General features: G+C 34.7%; 1 protein-coding gene across 1 annotated transcript in view; it reads left to right on the forward strand.

The window, feature by feature from the left end:
- SKAP2 (src kinase associated phosphoprotein 2) overlaps positions 1 to 22847 on the forward strand; it is a 117693-nt gene that overhangs the window by 12749 nt on the left and 82097 nt on the right. The window contains exon 4 of the mRNA XM_021538198.3: positions 9671 to 9775. Coding sequence (XP_021393873.2) covers positions 9671 to 9775 — 105 coding nt within the window. The remainder of the gene's footprint in view (positions 1 to 9670; positions 9776 to 22847) is intronic.

The following is a 22847-nucleotide window of genomic DNA, read 5'->3' on the forward strand; positions in this document are numbered from 1 at the left end:
AGGGGTTTGTTGCTACAGTGTTCTGTTCTGTAACTAAACCTGGAAGGGCTCTTATTTCCATGATGCTAATTCTTGAGGTCATGACCTATAGCCTGTGGATGCTGGTATGAGGGTCACAGTGCGAGGTCAAAAAAGCCTATGCAAAGCTTCACTTTTTACAGTGGTTGAAGAATTGTCTGTTTCTGGACAAGGAGGTTCAAATGTGTAAGCTGCAGCGTGCCTCCTGAAAAAGTGAAAATATGTAAGTTATATTAGGCAAATAATGTAGCAAGGCACAACAAGTTCATACATTTCTTATGATGTTTAAATCAAGTTATGCCGCCATAAGAGTTCAATTGAAAGGGACAGTGCAACTTGAAACTTCCCAAAGATTCAAGATTGCCAAGATTCTGTAAACTCCAACTATGTGATTGTTTAAAAATTGCATTACAGTAATTTGCTATTGTTTTATATTGCAACTCAACACTGTTACAGAAGATAAAATGTAGTTTTCCTTTTCTTCTCACTGTCCAACAGAACTGAGTGAGGGAAAGTAAAGTGTTATTTTATTAAGAAAATTACTAACATAAAATTAGGTGGGGTGGTTGTTTCATCAAACCTATCTTTGAGAGAGCATGTTTTTGAAGATTTAATAACTTCCTGAGGCTCAGACTCTGTAAAAAGTGTGAGAGTAGCCTACAAAAAGCAGAGTTTGCATTTACTGCTTTGTGTAATTTGAAGGTCAAGAAAATTCTAGTCTATTTACTTTCTTCACTGGTAATTTGATTCAGAATTTCTTTTCTAGTTCAACAAATTATTAACAAAAATGAGATTTCATTATCTCTAGCAAAATGGATGATTTGATTTGTATAGTCTGTAATTGTTACTGCATAACTTGCTGTGATTCTGTGAAAATTATGTTCAGTCTTATTCTTTTTATTAGAGTTCATTTGATTCTTAAGCAGGATATATTGCCTTTTAAAAAATTATTGTGATGTATGCCTGGTTCAGGTTGTAGAACTATGTAAAAATGCTGAGGCTTGTGAACACTCACTCCTTAGTTTTCAGTATTTTTCAATAAACGGAAAGTTATACCATTGTTTTCTGCAAGCAAGGATGCATTTCTCCAAATTATTGTGCATTTGCTGCTTGCAAGAGTATAAAAAACTTACAAGAAATAGGAGCCTGCATTTACTTGCAAGTTATTTGCGGGAATGTGAATCAGTGGATGAGTTGTTGGTGTAATGTCCAGAGTTCAAGAAGTCTGTGCTAAACTTTATTTGGTTGTTGTTATTACTTTAGGACTGTACAAATTAGGTGTGACTTTTGTAGGTGTGGAACAAAGGACTCACATGGAGATAAGCAGTCAAATTCTTGGCCAGCTCCTAGTGTAACAAAGCAGTGGCAGCAGCTGATGGAGGTCAACTTTTGTGCTCATTTTCATACCTCTCTGCACACCTAGACATTTGAAAAATGGAAAATTTGGAAAGTATTGAAAACTCAGAAGGCTGTGATGGTCAGTTCCACCCCCTCCAGAGAAAGAAGAAAGATGTCAAGGTATAAGGTGAAAAAAGGATAATATCTTTTAGGAAAAAAAGGAGGGGTGGGAGCAGGAATTTGGAAACTACCCTGAAGCAAGCTAGCAAGAATAAAAACTCCTGTGTGGATTTAAACTCCATATTTGCTGTTCTTGCTTTTGTAGTAGCAGTCATTTATTTACATATTTACATTTTAAAAATGTAAATAAAATGATCTCTGTTGTAGCTGAAAGGGTAGGTGAAGAATGGTACATGCTGTCATGGTATGTTATCATGATATAGTAGTTATACTATATCAGCTGTTTTCAAGAATCTTGTGAGCTGTGACCTGTCATCCTTTCAGAGGCATCCAGAAGTATTTTTGGAGGCTGAAAGAAGTGGACTAACATTTTCAGAATTCATATACTTCCTGTAGGACATAATGATACTTGACTCTGCTCTCTCAAACAGCATCTCCTCCAGCTTGTGAGTTGTTCCACAAGGATGAGTTATGGGCATACTGTCCACTCCACTCTCTTTCATCACTGAATGTTTTTAACTAAGTTATTTGTAAACTCTTGTTTTATGGGCTTTGGCCAATAGCATACAGAATCTTGCCTATCCATAAGGATAAAACAAGGAGGTGTAAAAGAATAACAATAAAAAAAAATTGAAGAGCATGTGCAAGTAGAACCAGGCTCCTTAAAACTATGATCACCCATTTGCATCTCTCTCAGAAAGTGCATACATATTTCTTTGCAACCAGATTGATGAATTTGAGGACTTTCTTGAATCTTCCTAGAAAGAAGCCTTCTCATGTTGTCTGTCAGGTCATTAAGTGCACTGACAAAAGCATCTTTTGTGTCTATATAGACTGAAATAAAATGAAGCTTTTTAGGAGAAGTGGGTACATGTGCAAGTGAAGGACACAAAATTAATTGTATGGGAAAATATTTAATTCTTGTGGAGGATGTGTTGCTTGATTTAACACTGACTTTTACAGTTAAGTGTGTTGTTAATTTATGGATAAAGAAAGTCCATGTTGTTCTTATGACCGAAAATGTACAATTATATCCAGTCCACTGGTCTTTTATCAGGTTTTATTTTTTAAAGTTATTAGACATTTATTGTATTTATTTTATTCTTAAATTGAAAAGCTCTGTATAAATGTCTTTCCCTTAGACACTGCTGCCTTTTTTTCTTTGAATTTGAAATATTTGACTGTTTATCTAAGCAGTTTAAGCAAAACTAAAAAGCTGTAGTTGCACTCAGAGACCTATTCTAGATCTTAGAATTGGGAAAACTCTTGAAAACAAAGGTAATTTTTATACAAATTGGGTTCATTTTTTTATAAGACATATTCCACTAAGCATATAAAAGTCTCAACTTTGACAAAGATTCTGACTTAATACTGTTTTTGGCATTTCTCTGTTTTGAGATTAATTGAATCAATACTGTGACTGCCAAAATATTTAGTTAAAAGAATCTTGTTTTAAATTTATGCTAAAAATAGTGCTAAAGTTGGCAGAAGCACCCTATGCTCTAGAAACTGTATTTGTGTTTGAAGTTCACTTGCCATCTGTTCTATTCATTTATTTTAGTAAAAGAGATATTTTTATTCACTTTTCACAAAATATTTTGGCTCAGTGTTGAAAGTGAGACACCAGAAGCACTAGCCAAATCTAGTCATACTATGGGAATTTGCAGAACCAGTTCTCCAGAAAGTGCTCATTGCACCTCGTGTCTGATCTGCAGCACTAAATTATGCAGAAAAGTATGACATGACATTTTCTAACTAGCATTTCTCACTCTGATAAAAACTGATGATGGTCCACTTTTGTTTTTATTTCACTGTAATGCAATAGAGGGTAAATCTGTGTTTCTACACCACTGGTGTTATTCACTATGTAATTATGGGGAGCACCTGTAGGAAACCTTCAGCTGACTCAGATGCTTCTGACTCTTGGCAGAGCAGAGTGTGTCTGGAGCCTGAGACCTCTGCTTCCTGGAAATAGTCAAACTGTTAGAATATCTCTATATGCAAAGGATTTGATTTTTGTATTTTTTTTCTTTTCCTTTTTCGTACTGAGGTTGTATTTCCTTTTTATTCTTTTTTCCCCTCTGTACACTCTTTTTCAGGAAATGGCAGCAAGTAGAAGTCTCTTTGGACTTGAGAAAGGGAGTCAGTATCTTGTGGTCACCAGAGCTGCATGTGCACATGAGTTCTATATTTTAACACACTTGAACTTTTTAGTCAAGAACATAAATACATTGTTAGTATTTAACCATAAATAGGAAAGATATGGCTTAGTTGTTACCCAGTTCTTTAAGGATCATCATGATGTATTTCTGGAGAGACTATCAAATACATTAAAAGTGTGCCAAATACCACTCTATCCCAGAAGTCTGGGAGATTTCACTGTAGGCAGGTCACTGTGTTGTCCCTTAACACACAGCTGTTATCTGTGAAGTGTTTGCACCAAGTGCAATTTCAAGTAACATGACATACGTCCCCCAGTGCAGCACAAAATGGTTTTGGCCTGATATGCATTGTCAGAATGAGAGGCAACTCAACAAGCAAAAGTTGCAGTTGCTTTTCTTGCTTTGAAGCACATTTGCTTGCAAACTTAATGTTGTTTTGGTATTGTTTTAAGAAGTAGCTGCTAAAGAGTTTCTACTTGACCTTTACAAAACAAGCCATTAAAAATCATCATGTTAATAGGGGATCCTAGAAAGCCCTTCAGGAATGAGTATATTAGAGCAGACTGCATGGCAAAGCATGCATTGAAAAATTGATTGTCAGAAGAATCCAGTCTTGCAGGGTGACTGGTAGATTGGGTCAGTAGCATCTTAAAAATACAGGATGCTCCTATCAAGGAGCTAAAGTATACCCCTGCCAGCCTGAAAGCAGCTTTGTCTACTTGTTCTTATGAAAAACTGAATAGTGAGAACCTTGCTTGGTCTCCTTGATGGCTTCATCCAGTCCTGTGTTTCATGAGTTCTTAATGCAGCAGAAATTGGACAGGACGAACTGATTTCAACCTGCTGTGACTTGGGACCTTCTGAAATGGCAAGAAGCAAGGTGGTTTGACCTATATGTCTTTTTATTTTCCTGAGTTGTTTTATTTCTCTTATACTTGAGCAGTTTTAATGCATCATTCTGTCTAGATATCTTTAGAAATAAATTGAAAGTGTTTAGTTATCTGAGGATGTGAGTTAGCAAGTTTCTTTCAGAGGCATTGGCTGAAATATCTTGCTTGCTCTTTTTTAGAGTAAAGTGGTGGAAACAGTGTCTTTAATGCTTAGGAATTCATTGTTATAAGCTCAGTGTTGCAGAAGAAAATGAATTCTTGGGGGAAAAATGTCTGGATTTTTTAAAAGCTGGATTCTTACAATGTAATATGGTCCTGTTCATTATATTGTACCAACTAAATTTGTTGGAAGCCTTCAGAACAAGGGGTAGGAACTGAAGTACAGCCCTTGTTACAATGAAGAGAGTTTGTTTTATGCTCCATTCCTAATGTGGTAAACTTACCCTTTGGTATGCATTATTTCCTGAATCAATAAATAAGCTGTAATGGAAAACGTAGCATTTAATAAGGAATGACATTGTATTTTTTTTAAAGACATCATAACATATTGATTCTTCTATCAAACCTGTAGGAGATCAGTTTAAGTTGCAGAAACTGGAGAATAGGGTCAGTTCATGTACATATTTTTGTTATTGTGACTGTTAAATATCTACCTTTAATTATTCTATTTTTCTCCCCAACTTCCAGATAAATCATGCTATTCTGGGGAAACAAGAAACTATATTAATGAGCATCAACTCCATAATTAAACTTGTGACTGCATAACAGGGACACAGCCATGTCATTTCTTTAGGCAGTAACTTTTGCAAAGAAGTATTTTTAAACTGGTCATTAATTTTATGACCATAGAAATGAGATGCAAAATTTATGCTGTTGTCATTGGCATGGGTTCAAAGCACTGCTGACATTATGTGTGATTGTAATGGAATGGCTGCCAACTAATGAGTCTATAGACATTTTGTTTGAGCATGCTTTGCTTTTAGATGTTTGATTAGGCAGCAAAGCTTTCAATTATGCCTGCAAATTGTATTGAATACATTTACCTGATGCCCATTGTTGCTTTGTAGTTTGGTTTTCTATTACATAAGTGCAAGTTGAATGCTTTTCTTTAATTTATTGATGCTTTTTGGGTGTATTTTTAGATACTTGGCACCTGAAGGAGAATGGTTTGTGCTGCTCAACACTGACTCCTCTGACTGGTCAAGGAGTAACACATGGAGCTTCAAATGCAATTCTGACTGCTCTTACTCCATAGGTGGAGTTTAAACTTCAAAGCAACACATTGATGGAGGAGCATGTAAAGTGGAGAAAGGGCAGAGATTGCTCTGAGTGGGAATGCAGGAGACAGCATAGGATCAACGGGAAGCCTCTTTGTGAACTGTCAGACCAATATATAATATATATTAACAACATACAGTCCTAAGATATCTTTTAATCCTGCTAGAAGTAGGAGACAAAACCCCCAAGATTGATACCAGAAAGTAGTCCTTCTTTTATGCCATTACATAAACACATTGTGAAATGTTGCCTGTTAAAATTCCAGAGCATAATGAGTCAGCTTTCTTATTGAAATGCTGCAGTTCTTCTGTACAAATTAGTTTATTTAAGAATTGTATTTTTCTGTGTAAAATATAAATTGATGAAAACTATTATTTATTTGCTACTATTTTTCTTTACTCTAAAATAGTAAATGGAGGTTTTTTTTTTTGGTTTAATCTAGTCTTGCATGAGTGCAGGTTACTTGTACCACTATCTAGAGTCTGCCACCTACTCTCCACATTTTCATGTAAAGTGTGGATACCTAAATGTAGTATTGTATGACATAGTATTTATATTGTGGTTCTGAGTGTCTTTCTCAGTGAGGGCTTTTTTCATGGAAGTCTTCAAGCCTTCTTTAGGATTTAACATCTAGAGAATGCTTTGGCAAATGTAAGGCACAGAGTCTATGATTTCTTTCTTCATAATACTCTCAACACTTTTTTTTTTTTTTTTTTTTGGTTGTTTTGTTTTAAGATCATTTTGAATTTGGATATTCTAGACATAAAACAGAAACTTGTTTTATTATGAATTTACATTCAGTGTTGCCATGGTTTTTGTTGTTTCAAATATAGTATATAACTGTGTCATGATTTTCATGCCATATGGCAACTAAAGCCCATATAGTCCCTCACTCATTTGCCCCTGCTGGGATAGAGGAAATAAGCAGAAGGTTAAAAGTGAGAAAACTCATGAGCTGATATGAAATTGGTATAATAGGTAAAGCAAAAGCTGAAGAAAGACATAACAAGGAATTAATTAATCACTTGTCCTGGGTAGGCAGGTGTTCAGCCATTTCCGGGAAAGCAGGACTTCATCACAAGTAACAGTGACTAAGACAAACATCATCACTCTTAATGTCTCTTAATTTCTTCTTTTTCCCCCAGCTTTATATGCTGAGCATGGCATCATATGGTGTGGAGTGTGCTCCTGGTCAGTTGGGGTCAGCTGTCCTGGCTGTGTCCCCTCACAACTTCTTGTGCATCCCAGCCCACTCACTGCTGTGGTGGTGTAAGAAAAGAAGAAAAGGTGTTGACTCTGTAAGCATTGCTCAGTAGTAACTAAAACGTGCCTGTTTTATCAACACTCGTTTTAGCACAAATCCAAAACATAGCCTGATACCAGCTACTGTGGAAAACTTTGTCCAAGCCAAACCAGCACAATCTGGGATAGGTATATCGTATGCCCTAAATATGTATGCATTAAAAATTCCTGTGTTCCTAGGTCATCTGGCTTTTATATGAAAGTAAAGCACAACTGTTTACTGAATTTGAAATCCTAAGTGTAATTGGAAAATGGTAGTATGGCGACTTAGTGGAAGAGCAAGGTAACAGTGCAGCTTTGCAAACTTACGTAAGAAATTATGTATTGTTGAGTGGGACAAAATCCTCTGGAGATGTTCTTTTTACTCGTATACTTACCTACTTGTCATCCACAAGTATTATTCATTCAAATATACTAAAGTTTGCCATTCAGCCCATGAATTATATGTGCTGGAGTGAGTTGTTTCTGGAATTGTTTTCTTCTAGAAATACACCCTAGTATTTTGAATTTATGCTGGCACTTTCATGAGGGTTCAATGATAACATGTTTATGCATAGCTAACGAGAAGACATTTTTGATTGACAACCAGGGCTGACATATGCACGTATCTTCAATGCATTCTAGTACTAGTAAAAGTTTAGGACAGGAAAACAGTGGAACTTTTGGAATGGAATTTTGCCATTGTATAGGTTGTGAATATTGTGTTTGTTCTTTTTATATGGAGTGTATAATCTAATACAGATATATATATAGGCAAAGAGAGACAGGCATCTGGTCTCTGGAATCTAAGTGTAAAATATGATCATGCTGGTTATAAATAAGGCATAATATTTTCTGTTTGTGTGCTATCTGTTCTGTGTTTTTCTATTTGGAGGAAGAGGTGAATTCTAGAGAGAAATAATTTACTTTTGATGGTTTGACAGGTGTGATGAAGTGCAAATATTTTGATCAGATTAACACGATGACTGGCATGTTACTAGGAGAGGACTGTGTCAAAAATAGGTTGGAGTCAGGCTCAGATTCAGAGCAATTGTTAAATGGCATAGGAGCTTGGGAGCAAGCTTTCCTTAGAAAAGCATACTAAATTAATGAAGGGAAAGCCTAGCTAGTGTTTGACAAACTTTTAATGTAAAAGAACTCTAGCAAAACAAATATCAGATATTGTTTTAACTGCATGGAAAACTTGCTGTTTTTTACAAACAATCACGGAGCCTTCTGTCATAGTCTCTGAATTTTCTGTGTATTTCCATTATTAAATGGGAGGGGGTAAAACTCAGCCATGGTTAGACAGTTCTACTGATGAATGCAATTTCTTCATCTGTGAAGAAGAATATATTCACTATGCATGGGTTTATTTTGGATTCTCAGAAGTAAGTTTTCCGATCCAGTGCTCCAAAAGGGAACACATAGATAGAGAAGGCTATTTGGATGTCTCTGGAAAGCATTTTGTGTTTGCATATACCAAAAAGCAGTGCTTGAACAATTTAGTGTTACATGATTTTCAAGAAATTTGAGGATTATTAAATCAACTTTATGGTTAAATTTGAGGACTATTTAATCAACTTTATCCTTAATCAACAAGGAACATCAAATTTATGATTCTGGTCAGATGATTTTTGTCATATTTAGCTTTTTCTTCTTCACAAATATTTTATTTGGTTTTTTCGGGAGCAACGTAATTTGTTATTTTCCCCCTCCACTTCTTTGCCTAGATGTATTAAACATATCTGAGAAAATATACTGAGTTTCAGGAAGAAGTTAAGTTTTGCTTAATTAGGTGAAAGCCTCAACTAATATTGATTTCACTATATCTTTCCTAGACCTTCTCGCTTATGCATGACACTGATCAAAGTGCATCAGATTAACTGATAATGTAGATTTTGTATCTATTGTAGCAGGGCTCTCAGCTGGGCAAGAAATTCATTAACAGAATGCTGCATTAAGCCACAGGTGCCTACCAGGTGCTGCCAGGCAGCAATTCCACTTCTAGTTTCATGGGAGGAATACACACAGAGTTTTGCAAGGCAGTGCCTGATTACAGTGAAGAAAAGTAAAAGTGGGCAGAGGTCACTGCTGCCAACAGTAGTTTGGCATTTCCTGGGAGGCAATTTGCTACAGCTCCATCCTGCACTGGGACAGGCAGAACTTCTGAGCCTGGTGCTCTCCTTTTTATCTTGTGCCAGTGTTTTCTCTTTCCTGCCTCTTTGCTGTGGTGTTTCTTTCCCCCCTTGTGAGAAGCTGCCAGCTGTGCAGTGCTGGGAGCAGGTTCATTATACGACAGCTTTAGGGAAACTGCTCCAGCAGCATTTGCACATCGGGTCAGAAGGTAGCCTTAGAATGGCATCGCTCACAGCTGTGCTGGAGCCTGCCAATGTCCATGAGAAATAGGATTTTTTTCAGTTCCAGATAGGAATTAATATCCTCCTTACTATCGCAAATACTTTTATCCTGTGTGTTTGTGTGATAAAGTATTTAACTAGCAACGTGTATTGACTTTTACAGAGCTGGAAGATGAGGAGGAGTCTGAGAACTCTCTTTCTTCGCCTCCTGATAGCGTCTCAATAGCATCTGACCGGTATGATAAAGAGGATGAAGCACCTTCTGATGGTATGTGACACTGTTTACCTTAGAAAGTACTAGATTTGCCAGTTTGCTATGAGCTGATGTAATCGGATCCTCGTGATGCGAATGTTAGTGTTGGAAAACATAAACAGATAAGCAGCACAGCTGAGCACTTTTCTTACCTTTACAAGAACCTTTAAAGGAACTGAAGAGCTCTCTCTAGTGGTCCTAGAGCATAGTGAAGCTGTCTCAAATTTACAGTGTTTCTCAACTCACATTTTTTGATAACAAAGCATCTTATGTAGATACGTATGTTTTTAAAGATAGATCAGTGGCTAAACCAATGTGAATATTTGTAGTAACAAATTGTTTGTTAATTCAACATTATCAGATTCTTGCTTAATTTTATTGTGCAACTTAATGGCTTACTGTATTATTTATCTAATAAATAATGAAACAGTTTATATGATTGATATTTTTCTGCAAACTCCATGCAGAATAGGTTCATAAAATATTAAATTAATTATTCCTACAGTGTTTCCTTCCATTAAGACAGTGTTTTGTATGATGTTGTTGTTATATAGATTTTAAGTTTGTGTTTGCATGTAGGAAAAGTCTATGCTTCATAGCTCTTTTACATGTTGTTTTGTTTTGTATTCATTGCTAAATGCCACTGTTCTGAAGACCTGAACAATTGAATATTTCAACAGTTAACAAGCTTGCTTTAGCATAGTGTCCATATTTTTGAGATTAGTTTATTGTATACATAATATAAATACCTTCTATGGATAATATATAGCAGTAAATTAAGTACATGTACAAATAAATTAATGATGTATATTAATTTGTGGCACTGCAAGTTAGATAGACTTGCTAGTGAATGATGTTTTCTGACATGATATGATGATCAAACTGTGCAGCTCCATCTCAAAATACAATTGCTGAATGAAAATATGCTTCCTGCAATGTACCACTCCACATTTTATATTATCCAGATTATTCCCTTTGGAAGCATAAATTGCTTTTATGAGGTATAAAATTATGTCTATTGCAGAACAGGGATAAGTCAAGTACATGCATAAGTGATAAACCTTCTAACCACTGATTCAGAATAATGCATTTTTTTTAATGTCCAGAACTCTATAAAATGTATAACAATAATAATCACACTTTTTTAAAATATTGAGCTTATTACATGTTGGCAGTGTGACCTTCTACTAAAAAAAGTAAAACCAGGCCTTTTTGCTCTCTGGTTGAAATGTAATTATCAGTCAAATTGAGTATGGCTTTCAGAAAGCACAAGCTAATTTTCAAAACTACAGATGAATGCAACTTTCTATGTATTTATTTTTGCTTACAAACATAATCTTATCATTATTTCTAATTATAATTTAATAACTTGATACTGATTGCATAAAGGGTATTTGACAAAATTATATGGCTATTTAATAGGCGATGCGATTATAGAATTGTTTCAAAACAGTTAATCAAGAGAAAAGTGATAACGTTTACAACCTAAATAATGAATGGATGGAGAATGCTGATGCAAGAGTATGTGAAATACCGTATGAATTTGTACAGATGGGTGATTAATTTTTAGCCTGTTTTGGAAGTTATGAGAGTAGGTATAATAGCTGCTCAACAATATTTTGACTAATTCATACCACTTGAGGTAGAAATATAGAGGGTGTGATTTTTTAATATTTGAGGTGATTTTACCTTGCTGTTCTTTCTGTATTTTATGATAAATCCTCTTTAATTGCCTAGTGGGAGTGTAGCACGAAGAAAATTTGAGAAAAGGTGATAAATTTTTATTTGTAAATACTTAATTTATTGGAGTATACAGTGTTCCTCTTTTTCTCTTTGAATGTCTAATGTGTCATTCTAAGACCATTTTGATTTTAATATATATAATCCATCATTCCAGTCTAGCCATCTAGCCTGTGTATGAAAATATATGTTGGGAAAATCTTATAAGAGGTAGATTGATCCCCAGAGGTGCCATTTGTTTCAGTTCTAATAGGCATAAATGGGTTTGTTGAGGCTTAACACTGTATTTTAGTTTTTTAGTGGTCTGTTAATGTTCAATATTTAAATCCTACTCAAGAAGCTGGGTCTGTAAGATGGTCTGTAGATGTTTGATCTTTTATAATTACTAGTTCAGTTCAGCAGGGCTGTGTACAGATCTAAAACCTGATTTGTGTAGATCAAGACTCTCAGTGTTAACAGAGGACCCTATCTGTAGGTAACCAAATTGAGGTGGTTTTTATTTATGTTTGAGTCCATTTTAATGTAAAACTTTCTACATATATTTTCTGCTAAAAAGCCCCAAGGCATTTCTCTTTATGTACTTGAGTTAGGCTGCATGGTTTGTATGACTTGTGAAAGTGTCGCAATTTGACTTTGCGGCATTACTGTCAAAACATAATTTGTGAAGGCACACGCTTGGTAACAGATAAAGAATTAGTATATTATGTGTATGTTACAGTCATTGTAAAATCCTGGAGTTTTTGTGTGACCTTTGTCTAATGGTGTATTAATTACAAGAGGGATAATCCATTTAACAATAAGTATGGGATAACTAAATTAGCACAGGTCACCTAAAGGCCTTTTGTCAAATCTGATTGTTATGTTGTCCTTTTGACTTTTACCTTATGGTAGGCACTAACAAAGTATCTAAACTTTGATGGATTATAAACTCTAAACATGATATGTATTTTTCATAATGCTAATGTAATTTTCTAGGTACTGAAAAGGTCAAACCCCCACGTCTCTGTGTGCATTCTAAGTCTGTCTTTCCTTCTAATATTTCTTTTTCTCTGTTCCTCTGGTTCAAAAGTTCACTCAGTTCCCAAATGGCCACCTAATTTTCCAGTTATTCCCTCAAGCCATATGTGTTTTGGTTTCTTTATGGTTTATTAGGTACTGTAGGAAAGTAGCATAAGTTATATCATCTAATGAAATTCAAGCACACTTCAGTGATGCTTTGACTTGATTGCTGGCAGCAATTAAATCACAATGAAAGAGAATGATGCATGGGCTTACATGTCCAGACACCCTACAGAAATTGGAAGAGGGATAAAACACAACAAAACCCTCAAACAAAATAACAAACTGAAAAACAAGATAGACCAAACAAAACAGTGCAGCCAGGCACTCTGGTCTTAACTTGATTTTTTTTTTTTATTGGCTAACAGCCTGATTGATGGCAAAATCATAACTTGCTGTATGCTAACAGGCAGAGTTCACTTGTAGGTTATTGTGAGCTGATAAAGGGTTAGATGGAGTTTTGATTTTCGCATTGGTCCTTGGTGTACCAGATTAATGGAATTTCAATGAGAGACTGGAGTAGTCACAGCTTTGTCAGAAAAACAGATGGAGATTCTATAGCCATGTCTGCTCATTAATACCAGTTGCCTGAAAGGTGTACTACTTCTCTATACAAAAGACTCAACATAATTGATTTTTGAGCGAGGTATTTTTTCACTTATTGATGACTAGGTTTCTTGCAACTTAACTGACAGGTTTTTGTATAGTACATTGTATAACAGTGTTATGTCTTGTAATTTCTTACTCCCCTTCCATCTGCATATTGAAGAATATATGTAGTGGGAAATACATATGTCTTGATTAGTTAAAAACCAAAGCACACAAAAATATTTAAAAATTTTAATACCAAGATTTTCTTTCAAGTTGGAGACAAACTTACTTTTGGTTGAGAAGTAAATTGGGAAAAAAGATAATGTTTTTAGTTTAATTTTCAAGTTTCCTAGTTATTAAGTACAGGTTCAATAGCAAGCTTAAACTTTCCTGTTTACTAATGTTGTAATCTTCTTTTATAATATATAGGGATTTTTTTCTTTTTTTGGTTTATGGTATGGTAAACTGATTTTATAGTAAGAAATGTCACTAGTATTAAAGGACGAAACTTTGACTTTGTAAGTGGACCTCTAAAGAAGACATGTTGCTTTGGCTCTGCAGGGAGTATGTAACTGGATAATTACTGGATCTAAAAGAATGAATGGTGTGATGAAATAATTTAGATCATCACCATTTCTATGGAAGGTCTAGAAATGTTGCCTTGAGAAGGTAAAGATGAAAGAAGTACTCAAAACGTGTCTGGGGACTTGTATGCTCTTCAGATTATCACATTTGGCTATAGCTTATGAATAAAAGATATTTTTAGTGGAAAATTTTTAAACAGTCTGAGAATATCTTATTAAATTTCCCCATATTTAAAGTGGAGGAAGGTAGGGCTGAAGCAAGCAAACTGGGCACTTGGAGAGCTTTGAGGAAAAAGAGTAAATGAAAGAGTTGTGCTTTAATTGTTTGTTGTCAAAGTGCAGTCTTGAAAATGAGCAAAAATTATTCCTCCTGCTATAATTTTTGGATGAAGCAATAGGCATCAGCACTTTGTTTTCATTTGGAAAAGCACTTTGTAGTTTCTTTGGAAAAGTTCTATATAAGTCTTTGCAGGCTGGAGTAAACGATTTTGCATGATCTGTAGTATTTACTTAATATGAGCATCACGTTTTGCAGTTTGATCAAGTGAGAATGAAAAATTGTGTGAGTGAGTTTTGCATGCTGTTTCTTTTTACATGTTAATTCTAAAATACAAATCCTGATTAAGCTTTTTCCCCTGCTTATTTTTCCTATTTTTTAGGCCTAGTAATTTGAATACTGTCATAGTAGAGTTCAGTGTAAGGTTTTATCTTTGTGCATACACACAAGTGTTTTCCCACTTCCTCCAGCTACATTTGTACTGAGTTTATTTTTGAGGCATTATATTAAAGCAAAAACCCTCAGTTAAGCACTGCTAGCAACTAAGGTACCAAAGGTTGGATAATGGAAAATACAACTAGAAATTTCCATCCTTTCTCCCTTTACCTTCTTATCCCTCCAGTCTTGTCTTGGTATACCACTTTTTAGTAACATAATTGTGTATATGGAGAGAATGTTTGGTTGTCTTGGGAATGACAGCATTGGAAATTTACCTGAGTTATTGTAGGAGATTAGTTATTTACTTTGAGTATTGGAGAGAGAGAGAGGTACAAACTTAAGTGCATGACAGCCATTCAAGGGAATGAAAAACTTCTTTATTTGTCTTGTTTTTCTCATAGGTAGATCTCACTGAAGGCAGAAAACCATTATTCCTTATATCTCTTTTAATATTCAAGATTGAATAAAAAGGATCATATTGAGGGGAAGTAAGATCTAGGTTTACTTGGACAGCTAATATTCAGTGAGAAAAGGTGGCTTCTACTTTATGCTCTTACTAGGCACTGGCAGGAGGGCAGTAGCCCCAGCCCATCATGTGGAAAATGCATAAAGACTGGACTTTGGGATGCTAACTTTATTCTGAGGGGTTGCTAGTTCTTGTCAGAATTTTGCAGGGAATTATGATTCTGCATTTCTGGTTGAGAAAGGTAATATGATGATCAAAAATGTTGCTTTCAACATAATAAATTTTTATTAGCAGTGCAATCTTAAGCAGGAAGATTGAAATCTAAAATTCCTGATGGGGTCTGCTGAGGTTTTCAGAGGAAGGATGTATCACTACAAATTTTGTCTGAATCACTTATGGACAGTTTAGATGTCTTCATTTACAAGCTGATGGAACACAGGGAAACATAAAACATACTGAAGAGGAACTTAAAATATGAAGCTTTTGTTTTTAAATTCTGTTCTTTAAGGATATTGGTACATGTGGGACCAACCATATGAGTGTAAATTCCCAGATGCAATTTCCTCTTCTCTGTTTAACACATGAGAAGAGGGTGCTAACTTTGTTGAAATTGTGAAAAGCTGTAAAGAAGATCATCTGCTTGTTGAATAGGAGAGACCTTAAGAGTGAAATCAATGTGTCACCCACAGTCAGCCTGAGATGTTTCTTGGTGGGCCCCTGTCTCATCTTTCCTAAAAATCTCTGCTGGTGCAATTGCACTGTCCCTTCGACAGTTTGTCCCAGAGCTGCACTCTGCTTGCTAGGAGAGAATACATACCCTAAACTCTGTCAATCTGTTGACATTTAACTCTCTTTTGTCCATAAAAGACAAGGCAATAGTATATTTTTTTCCCTCTGTAATGAATATTTTTGAAGGCTGAATAGAACCTTTACAAATTTCCATATGTAAGTACTTTTGAAGCCTTATGAAAAGAAAAAAACAATTGAACTGCTTGGTTGCTTGCTGGTTTGTTTAAAGGATCCATACCACTGCATATAGCAGCAATGTCTTAGATAGGGAAGCAAGACATTTAAAAAAAAAGTGTGTGTGAAATATGTGAAGCTAATCTAATTATATTTGATTTAAACCATTTGTACAGAACTTAAGGGAATAATTTCTAATAGGAAGCAGAAGTTTTAAGTGAAATTTTGGCCCTAATAAAGTCAACAATAAAGTTAAAAATGGCATTGTGTAGGTTAACAGTGTGTACAAATTGATGATACTAAAATGTTTGAACTTCTAATTATCATGATGAAAAACTTCCCATCAAACAATAAACCCCTGTGTTCTTTTAACATTTACCTTTCTCCCATGGGAGAGATGACATGGTTTGTTGCTCATTTTATTTCATCTATGTTGCTTCAGTGACTGAACACTAACAAAACAGCCATGTATACTCCACCACAACATAGGACAATATCAACAAAAAACCTAAATAATGACCTGCTTAACCCATTTATTTTTCATATTAGGTCATAATTTTATTCAAGGTATATAACAATACTATGGTTTAAAAAAAGCGCAGAAAGTTGAAGTGAGTAGATTTTTCTATTTATGTTATATTGCTTGTTGACCTAATGTTCTTCTGGTTCAGTTCTTATACATCACAAATAGCTGACATAAAAAGGAAGAGGAGAGGTTTTCCTTCTGCCTCTTGGATATGCAATAAGCTTTTCAAGTAGGTTTGGAGGCAGTTAATTATGATTTTAGGACCTTATTGGTGCTTTATCTTGTCTGAGTGAATTTCTACCCTCTGATTTCTTTGTAATTTCTATTCCTGTCAAGCAGTGGTGGCAAGGCAGCTTCCATTCTGCTCCTTACACCTTTCCTCCTAGAACCAGAAAGATATATCAGTCATAGATGATAGCATGGTTTCACACTACTCCAGTGGCACCTTGAGGTGGGTATCAGAGGAGAGCAAGTATGGCAGATTGCTGCTGCTTGGCATTCAAGGCAAGAGGTATCTTTTCCTTCCTGAGATCTACCATGTATGACAGAAAAATGGGTCTACCTTTAACATCTGCTGTGTAGTAGTCACAAACACCTTGGGGAGAAAAAGCTCTAGAGAACCGTAGTGTTTTCTTTATTTTAGATAAGATCAGAACTATTTAAAACAATGGTCTGTGTGGTAATTCATATTTTGTCTCAAGGATGAGGCTTTAGAAATCCCTGGATATAGGAACCTATTGGAAAAAAAAAGTATAACCTTGCAGCGTAAGTACAAGCTAAGATTGGCATTTCTTTCTCTGAATTGGTAATTAAGAATTTGTGCCTATATTTAATTTATTGCATGCATGAAGTGTGTATCAATCCTAATGAACAGAAGAAGATTTTTCCAATGTTCCTGTTTTTGTGTATTAATTGATAAGTACTTTCCGTAGAGGTGCTAAGTGAGTCTGTAGATTTTAAGCAAGAGCAAAACAGGCCTCTTTTCTATCAGGCATCATGCAGTCCAGGCATTAATTTTAGTGAATTTGTGTTTGTTTCCTTTTAGATAAAAGCAAGCTTGCAGTGGATTAATATTTGTGAATTTTGAGATTAAATTTGAGTGGAAAAGTAAAAACTGTGTCATGAAAATGTTTATTCAATGTTTTTGCAAAAAAACTCCCACATAGTCGATTCAGTCTTTATGGTATCCACTGAATGGACAAATTCATTAGTGGCCTTCTCAAGAAAATGTTGCAGGTAATTGTTCACTGCTTAAAAATTTTCAGCAGGAACCATACTTCTGTGGACATCTGTCACTCAGCAGTATTAGTGTGATACTTCCCTAGTAATTTTTATACATGTTTACTTGGATTATGTACAACAGTTGGATTTAAGAGTAGAGTAGCAGACTAAAATTGTTGAATTTTCTCCAAACTAAAATTGCTACAGTTTCTTAACTAATATTAGCCACAGCCTATTAATCACTAACTATCGCTGTAAGGATGGGTAATATCCTGGGATTGTTTTGGTCATGTCTTCTCTATTTTTAGTAGTCAGAAAGAGTTTTGAGCCCCTTTTGGGCAAGGAATTACACTACATAATACACTACATAATGGAGGAAGACCTCTTGTGCTCTAAACAAGATTTTTCTGTGGTTCCCTATATTTACTCTGCCTATCTAGATATGTTCCTTAATGCAAAGTACATCAGAACCTGATAATATCTTTTCAGGGATATCCTGTCCTTCATATAAAACAATTTTTCCTTGTTACTCAATTGTCAAATTTTGTATTTCTGTGCATCATAGAATCATAGAATGGTTTAGGATGAAAGGGACCTTAAAGATAATCTAGTTTTAACTCCCCTGTGGTGGGCAGGAACATCTTCCATTAGACCTGGTTCTTAAAGCCCCATTCAGTCTGCCTTGAACACTCCAGAGATGGGGCATTCACAGCTTGGACCTGGATGATACTCACAATACATATTCACAGGTGCAATTAGTTTATGATGTCCTTCACATATCTGCACTTGTGCATTACTGCTCTACATTGAAGAGGTAAGAGAAAAGGATTAGTGTTGAAATAATATGAATGGGAGCAGAAGGGTATTTAGACTATATACATGGCTGTGCAATAAAAATGAAAATGGGTTGGAGGCAAGTGAAGTAAAGGTGGTCCAAGTATTTTTCTTGGTTAATAGGATGTGTTCTTTTGCAAGGATGGGCACAGGAAATGGGCCTTATTATTACAATTTTTTGGAAAAGAAGTTAATGAAAGTGTTGTCATTGACTTGTAATTAAAAACAATATTAACCTTGCCTGTTTTCACAGGACATTATTCTTATAATTCTGCCTATTTTGTGTTTAGTAATTTGAATATTATGCATATGAAGATTGTGGGGGGAAAACTTGTCTTTTAGTTTTCTAGAACTGCTTTCCTTCTAGTTAGACTGATTTTTCTTTAACAGCTTCTTCAGAAGTTATTTTTAATGCTGTATTTTATCAGAAAAATAATTGGTGAGACTTCCACAAACTTGTTTGATCAAAGATTTTTGAACTATTTTAGCAAAATGGTTACTTGGTGCTTGTATGTGTGAAATAACTGCATGGTAAGAGTTGAAAATACACAAAAGAATGTAGTCATATTGAAAAGTGCAGAGATATTTTTGTCTGTAATCTTTGTAGGTAAAATTTGGAATTTCACGTCAAAATTAAAACCATAAAAACTTTGTTTTTACTTGTTTACTGACAATATATCTGCAAATTTCATTTGGAAATATGGATTGTATAATGCAATTGACAGAGGTCAACAATTTAAGTACATATTTCTTTTTTAATGTACAGCACACCTTTTTTTTTTGCCTATGAATGCTGTAATCTTCCAGTGCTCTCATTCACTTGAGGGATATTTAGAATGTGGTATAAAAATAATATGAAAATGCTGTAGTGAGCTGGTGATAATTGATTTACTCCATCACACTGAAATACCTCTTGTTTTCCTCTTCCTCCTCCCTTGGGCAATAATCATGGGATCAAGCTGCCAGTCTGTAGATATAATTTTTCCAGCAGTGCCATCTGGCTCCTTGGCACTGGAAGTTGTATTGGCTTCTTTGCTGTTTCCACTGATTTTTGTCAAATGTTAGTCTGTTGATGAGATGTCTTTGGTGAGTGGGTGCTGATTTTTTCCGCCCCCCAAATGAATGTAGTTTTTTATTTGCATTGTAAGGGACCACTGTTTTTTTTTTCTTTTTTTTTTCTTTTTTTTTTTTTTTAATGGAATTTAGTACTTAACATATTAAGATAGCTTTGAGGAAAAAATAGGATTTATGTATAAATTGGCTTCTTTCATCTATGTTGAAAATAGTTTCTTAGGGTTTTGTATGTTTTTAATAGTCCTAGCTTCATGTCTTCACACAAATTTTTTAAACATCTTCAGTATTAATGTAGAATTATTTCCTTGTTATTTTTGGAAACTGACATTTAAAAGACATGATAAATGAACAATAAGAATTTGTGGGGTCTGTGTTACAGATATAGCAAGCATTATGTTTTTGAATAAATAGCCAACAAAGTACTCCTTTTTTTTTTCTCACAGGACTACATGTTTATTTTTGCTGTCAATTTTTCTTAAAAAAAATATTTAAAAATGTAGAAATAGTGGATTAATAGAAAAAACACTTCTGAGTTTCTTTATTCTATTCCAGCCTTAGATGCACTTGACTGCCATACAACATACAATGATTGTATTGATAGTGTTAGAAAGGAATGTTCTAGAAATAGTATTTTAATATGGGTGGGAAGTAGGAGGAAAACCCTGATTTAAACTATTCTTGTAATTATTATTAATATTCTTATTAGTTTATTTTTTTTTAAATTATTTCCTATACTGATAAGAGACATTCAATTAGAGGAGAAAAAAGCCTGAGAAGCTGAGGATTCCAATCATATAAAAGGAACAGAATTTCAGATTACACATTTTTATTTCATGTTGTTAAAAAAAAACAACAACCTTTGAATATGATATGTGAATTTAAAAAATATCCAAAACCTGTTCTATTGTTAGGTAACTCCTATTAATCAGGGCAAGATAATGAACTAATTTAAATCCTGTATATATATTTTTTTTTCTTTTTTTTAAATTTATATTTCAAACTGCATTTTGAAGTGCTGTGTCTCAGATGAATGAATTATACTCATCCCTGGTTGTAAATATAAAATTTCTTCTGTGTTGAATGTATTTACTTGACATTATTCAAGGTAACATTGGAAATTCTCACACGTGAACCATTGTATTTAGTTGGCCTATTTGAATATTTTTATATTATTATCATCCCTAAAAGTAGAAAATATTAAGCACTATTTCTTTTTCATAGTCTTAGTACTATCCTAGTGTAAGGCTTTTATTAATAAAATGCTATTAGACTGGTATTTAAATAAATATTTACATGTTTTCCCAGCATTGGAGAAATTGTCCAGTACTGGAAATGATAAGATTGAAAATCTTGTGTGGGACAAGGAGGGCCTTGATGGGATTTTTGTAGCAGTTCCTTTGAATTAAATTTCAAGTATCTCCTGGTATCTCTTTATAGTAGCCTTTTAAAGAAAACAGCTATGACAAGACAGGGTGTCTGAATGGAGGTCTCGTCAGTAACTTGACTCAGACACAAAGTGAGTATTTTTAACATATGAGTTCAGTTGAAAGAATCTATAGTAAGGGCTATAATATCAAAGTAAGGTAAGCATAGCAAAATATGCATGATCTATTGTTAATAGCAAAAGTGTAAGTCTAGTTTCACAGAATATGTTCTCTCATGAAAGATTTTAAGGGCATGGGTATATAATGATTTTCTAAAATAGCATCAAATCTTCTTTTTGTTCATAAGTAAGTGTGAAGATAGAACGTTGCTGCTAATCAATTGTCTGGGATGCCACCTCATTAAGATTTACACGATCATCAAAAATGCCCAGAATTGTTTGTTGGCTATATCCTAACTCAAATATATAAAGGGGATACCACAGCATTTTTCTTTAGAATCGCAGGGAGTTCAGTGACCTTTTGTGGCAAATTATGTAGAAAGAAAATATTTATATTAATTTAAAATAACCTCCATGAAGAAATAGTCTCATTACCCTGTTTGATCAATTCCTTGCAGCCTGAGCTGTAGCATGCTGCTATTGCCATTGGTTGATGGAATACACTGAGAAGTGGCTAATGGTGATGGTGCTCATCAGGACAGGGTTCAGCCAGCGGTCAGCAACAAATAATTCAAGACTGTTTCTAAGTTTGTGGCTGGTGGAATTTGCTTCTTGCCCCAAGCCAGCAGCATTGCTGAGCTGGGCTATTTGATTAGAGGAGAAGCATATTTGCTTCTTAGCAACTGCACATTTGCACAACACACAGACCTATACTGCCTCCAAAGGTTTGCCTTTTGTGATGGTGGAATAATACTTTTCTGTTGATTGACAGACAAAAGAGATCTTTGCAATGCAGAGGAGTTTACAACCAATTTTTTCTTTGTCTTTTGTAAAGTTATCAGAGGTGCTTTTTAATTTAGCACTGCCTGGTGCAGAGTTGTATATGCAGCAATACTGGCCATGATTTTAACTGCATTTAAGCTATTACTGCTATGCATATTTAAAGGACAGATGCACACTTATGCTTAATCATTGGTGTGTGCAGTTTTTTCCCCAGCTGGTGTACTTAATGGAAATTATTTTCTACTGTATTTTCAAATAATTTTTTATATGTATATTGCTATTTCCTGTGCAAGAGTGATACTCCTTTTACAGAGGGTAATGATAAACTGCAAGCTGCTCTATTCCTAGTGCTTTTTTTAATACGTGAACAGCATTGTGGCAGTGATCGCAATTCTAATAGTGTGTGTGTAATTTTGGACGTAACGTTTCCCACAGGAAGTGAGTCTACAGGAGAAAATTGTCTAGTCAGTAGAAGGCAAAGGTATTTATAACACTGGTAATCTTTGAAAGAAGACAATTTACGAAAAAGAAAGACTAAGATTTACAGTTCTAGGAGGCCAGGACAAGAAAAAAGCAAACTTTTTTTTTTTAATGGTTTTACAGCTCTTTTCACCCCTGGTCTTTATTTTCTTGTGGAAGTTTCCTTACTGCCATAACAATAAATAACAATAAATAGCTGATGGGGTTACTGAAATGTTTCATGAAATAGAAAGTACAGTTAGTGTTAATGTGAATTTCTGCAGATATCTGCTTCCATATTTTCCAAAATAAAACATATCTTTTAACTTTCATTACTCAAACCAGTGAGTACCTTTCTAAGTGGATTTTATAGTAAATGAAAACTGTATCTTTTAAGGGATAGGGCAATTTGAAGGAGGAGTGAACAATAAAAGGATTGTGAGTTAATGTAAACATTCCGAAATTTACTTATTAAGAACCATTTCAGTGTCAGTTCAGACTCAAAAGGGAAGAGCAAGAAAACACTGAT

The sequence above is a fragment of the Lonchura striata genome, chromosome 1 (genome assembly GCF_046129695.1).
Source record: "Lonchura striata isolate bLonStr1 chromosome 1, bLonStr1.mat, whole genome shotgun sequence".
Lineage (NCBI taxonomy): Eukaryota > Metazoa > Chordata > Aves > Passeriformes > Estrildidae > Lonchura > Lonchura striata.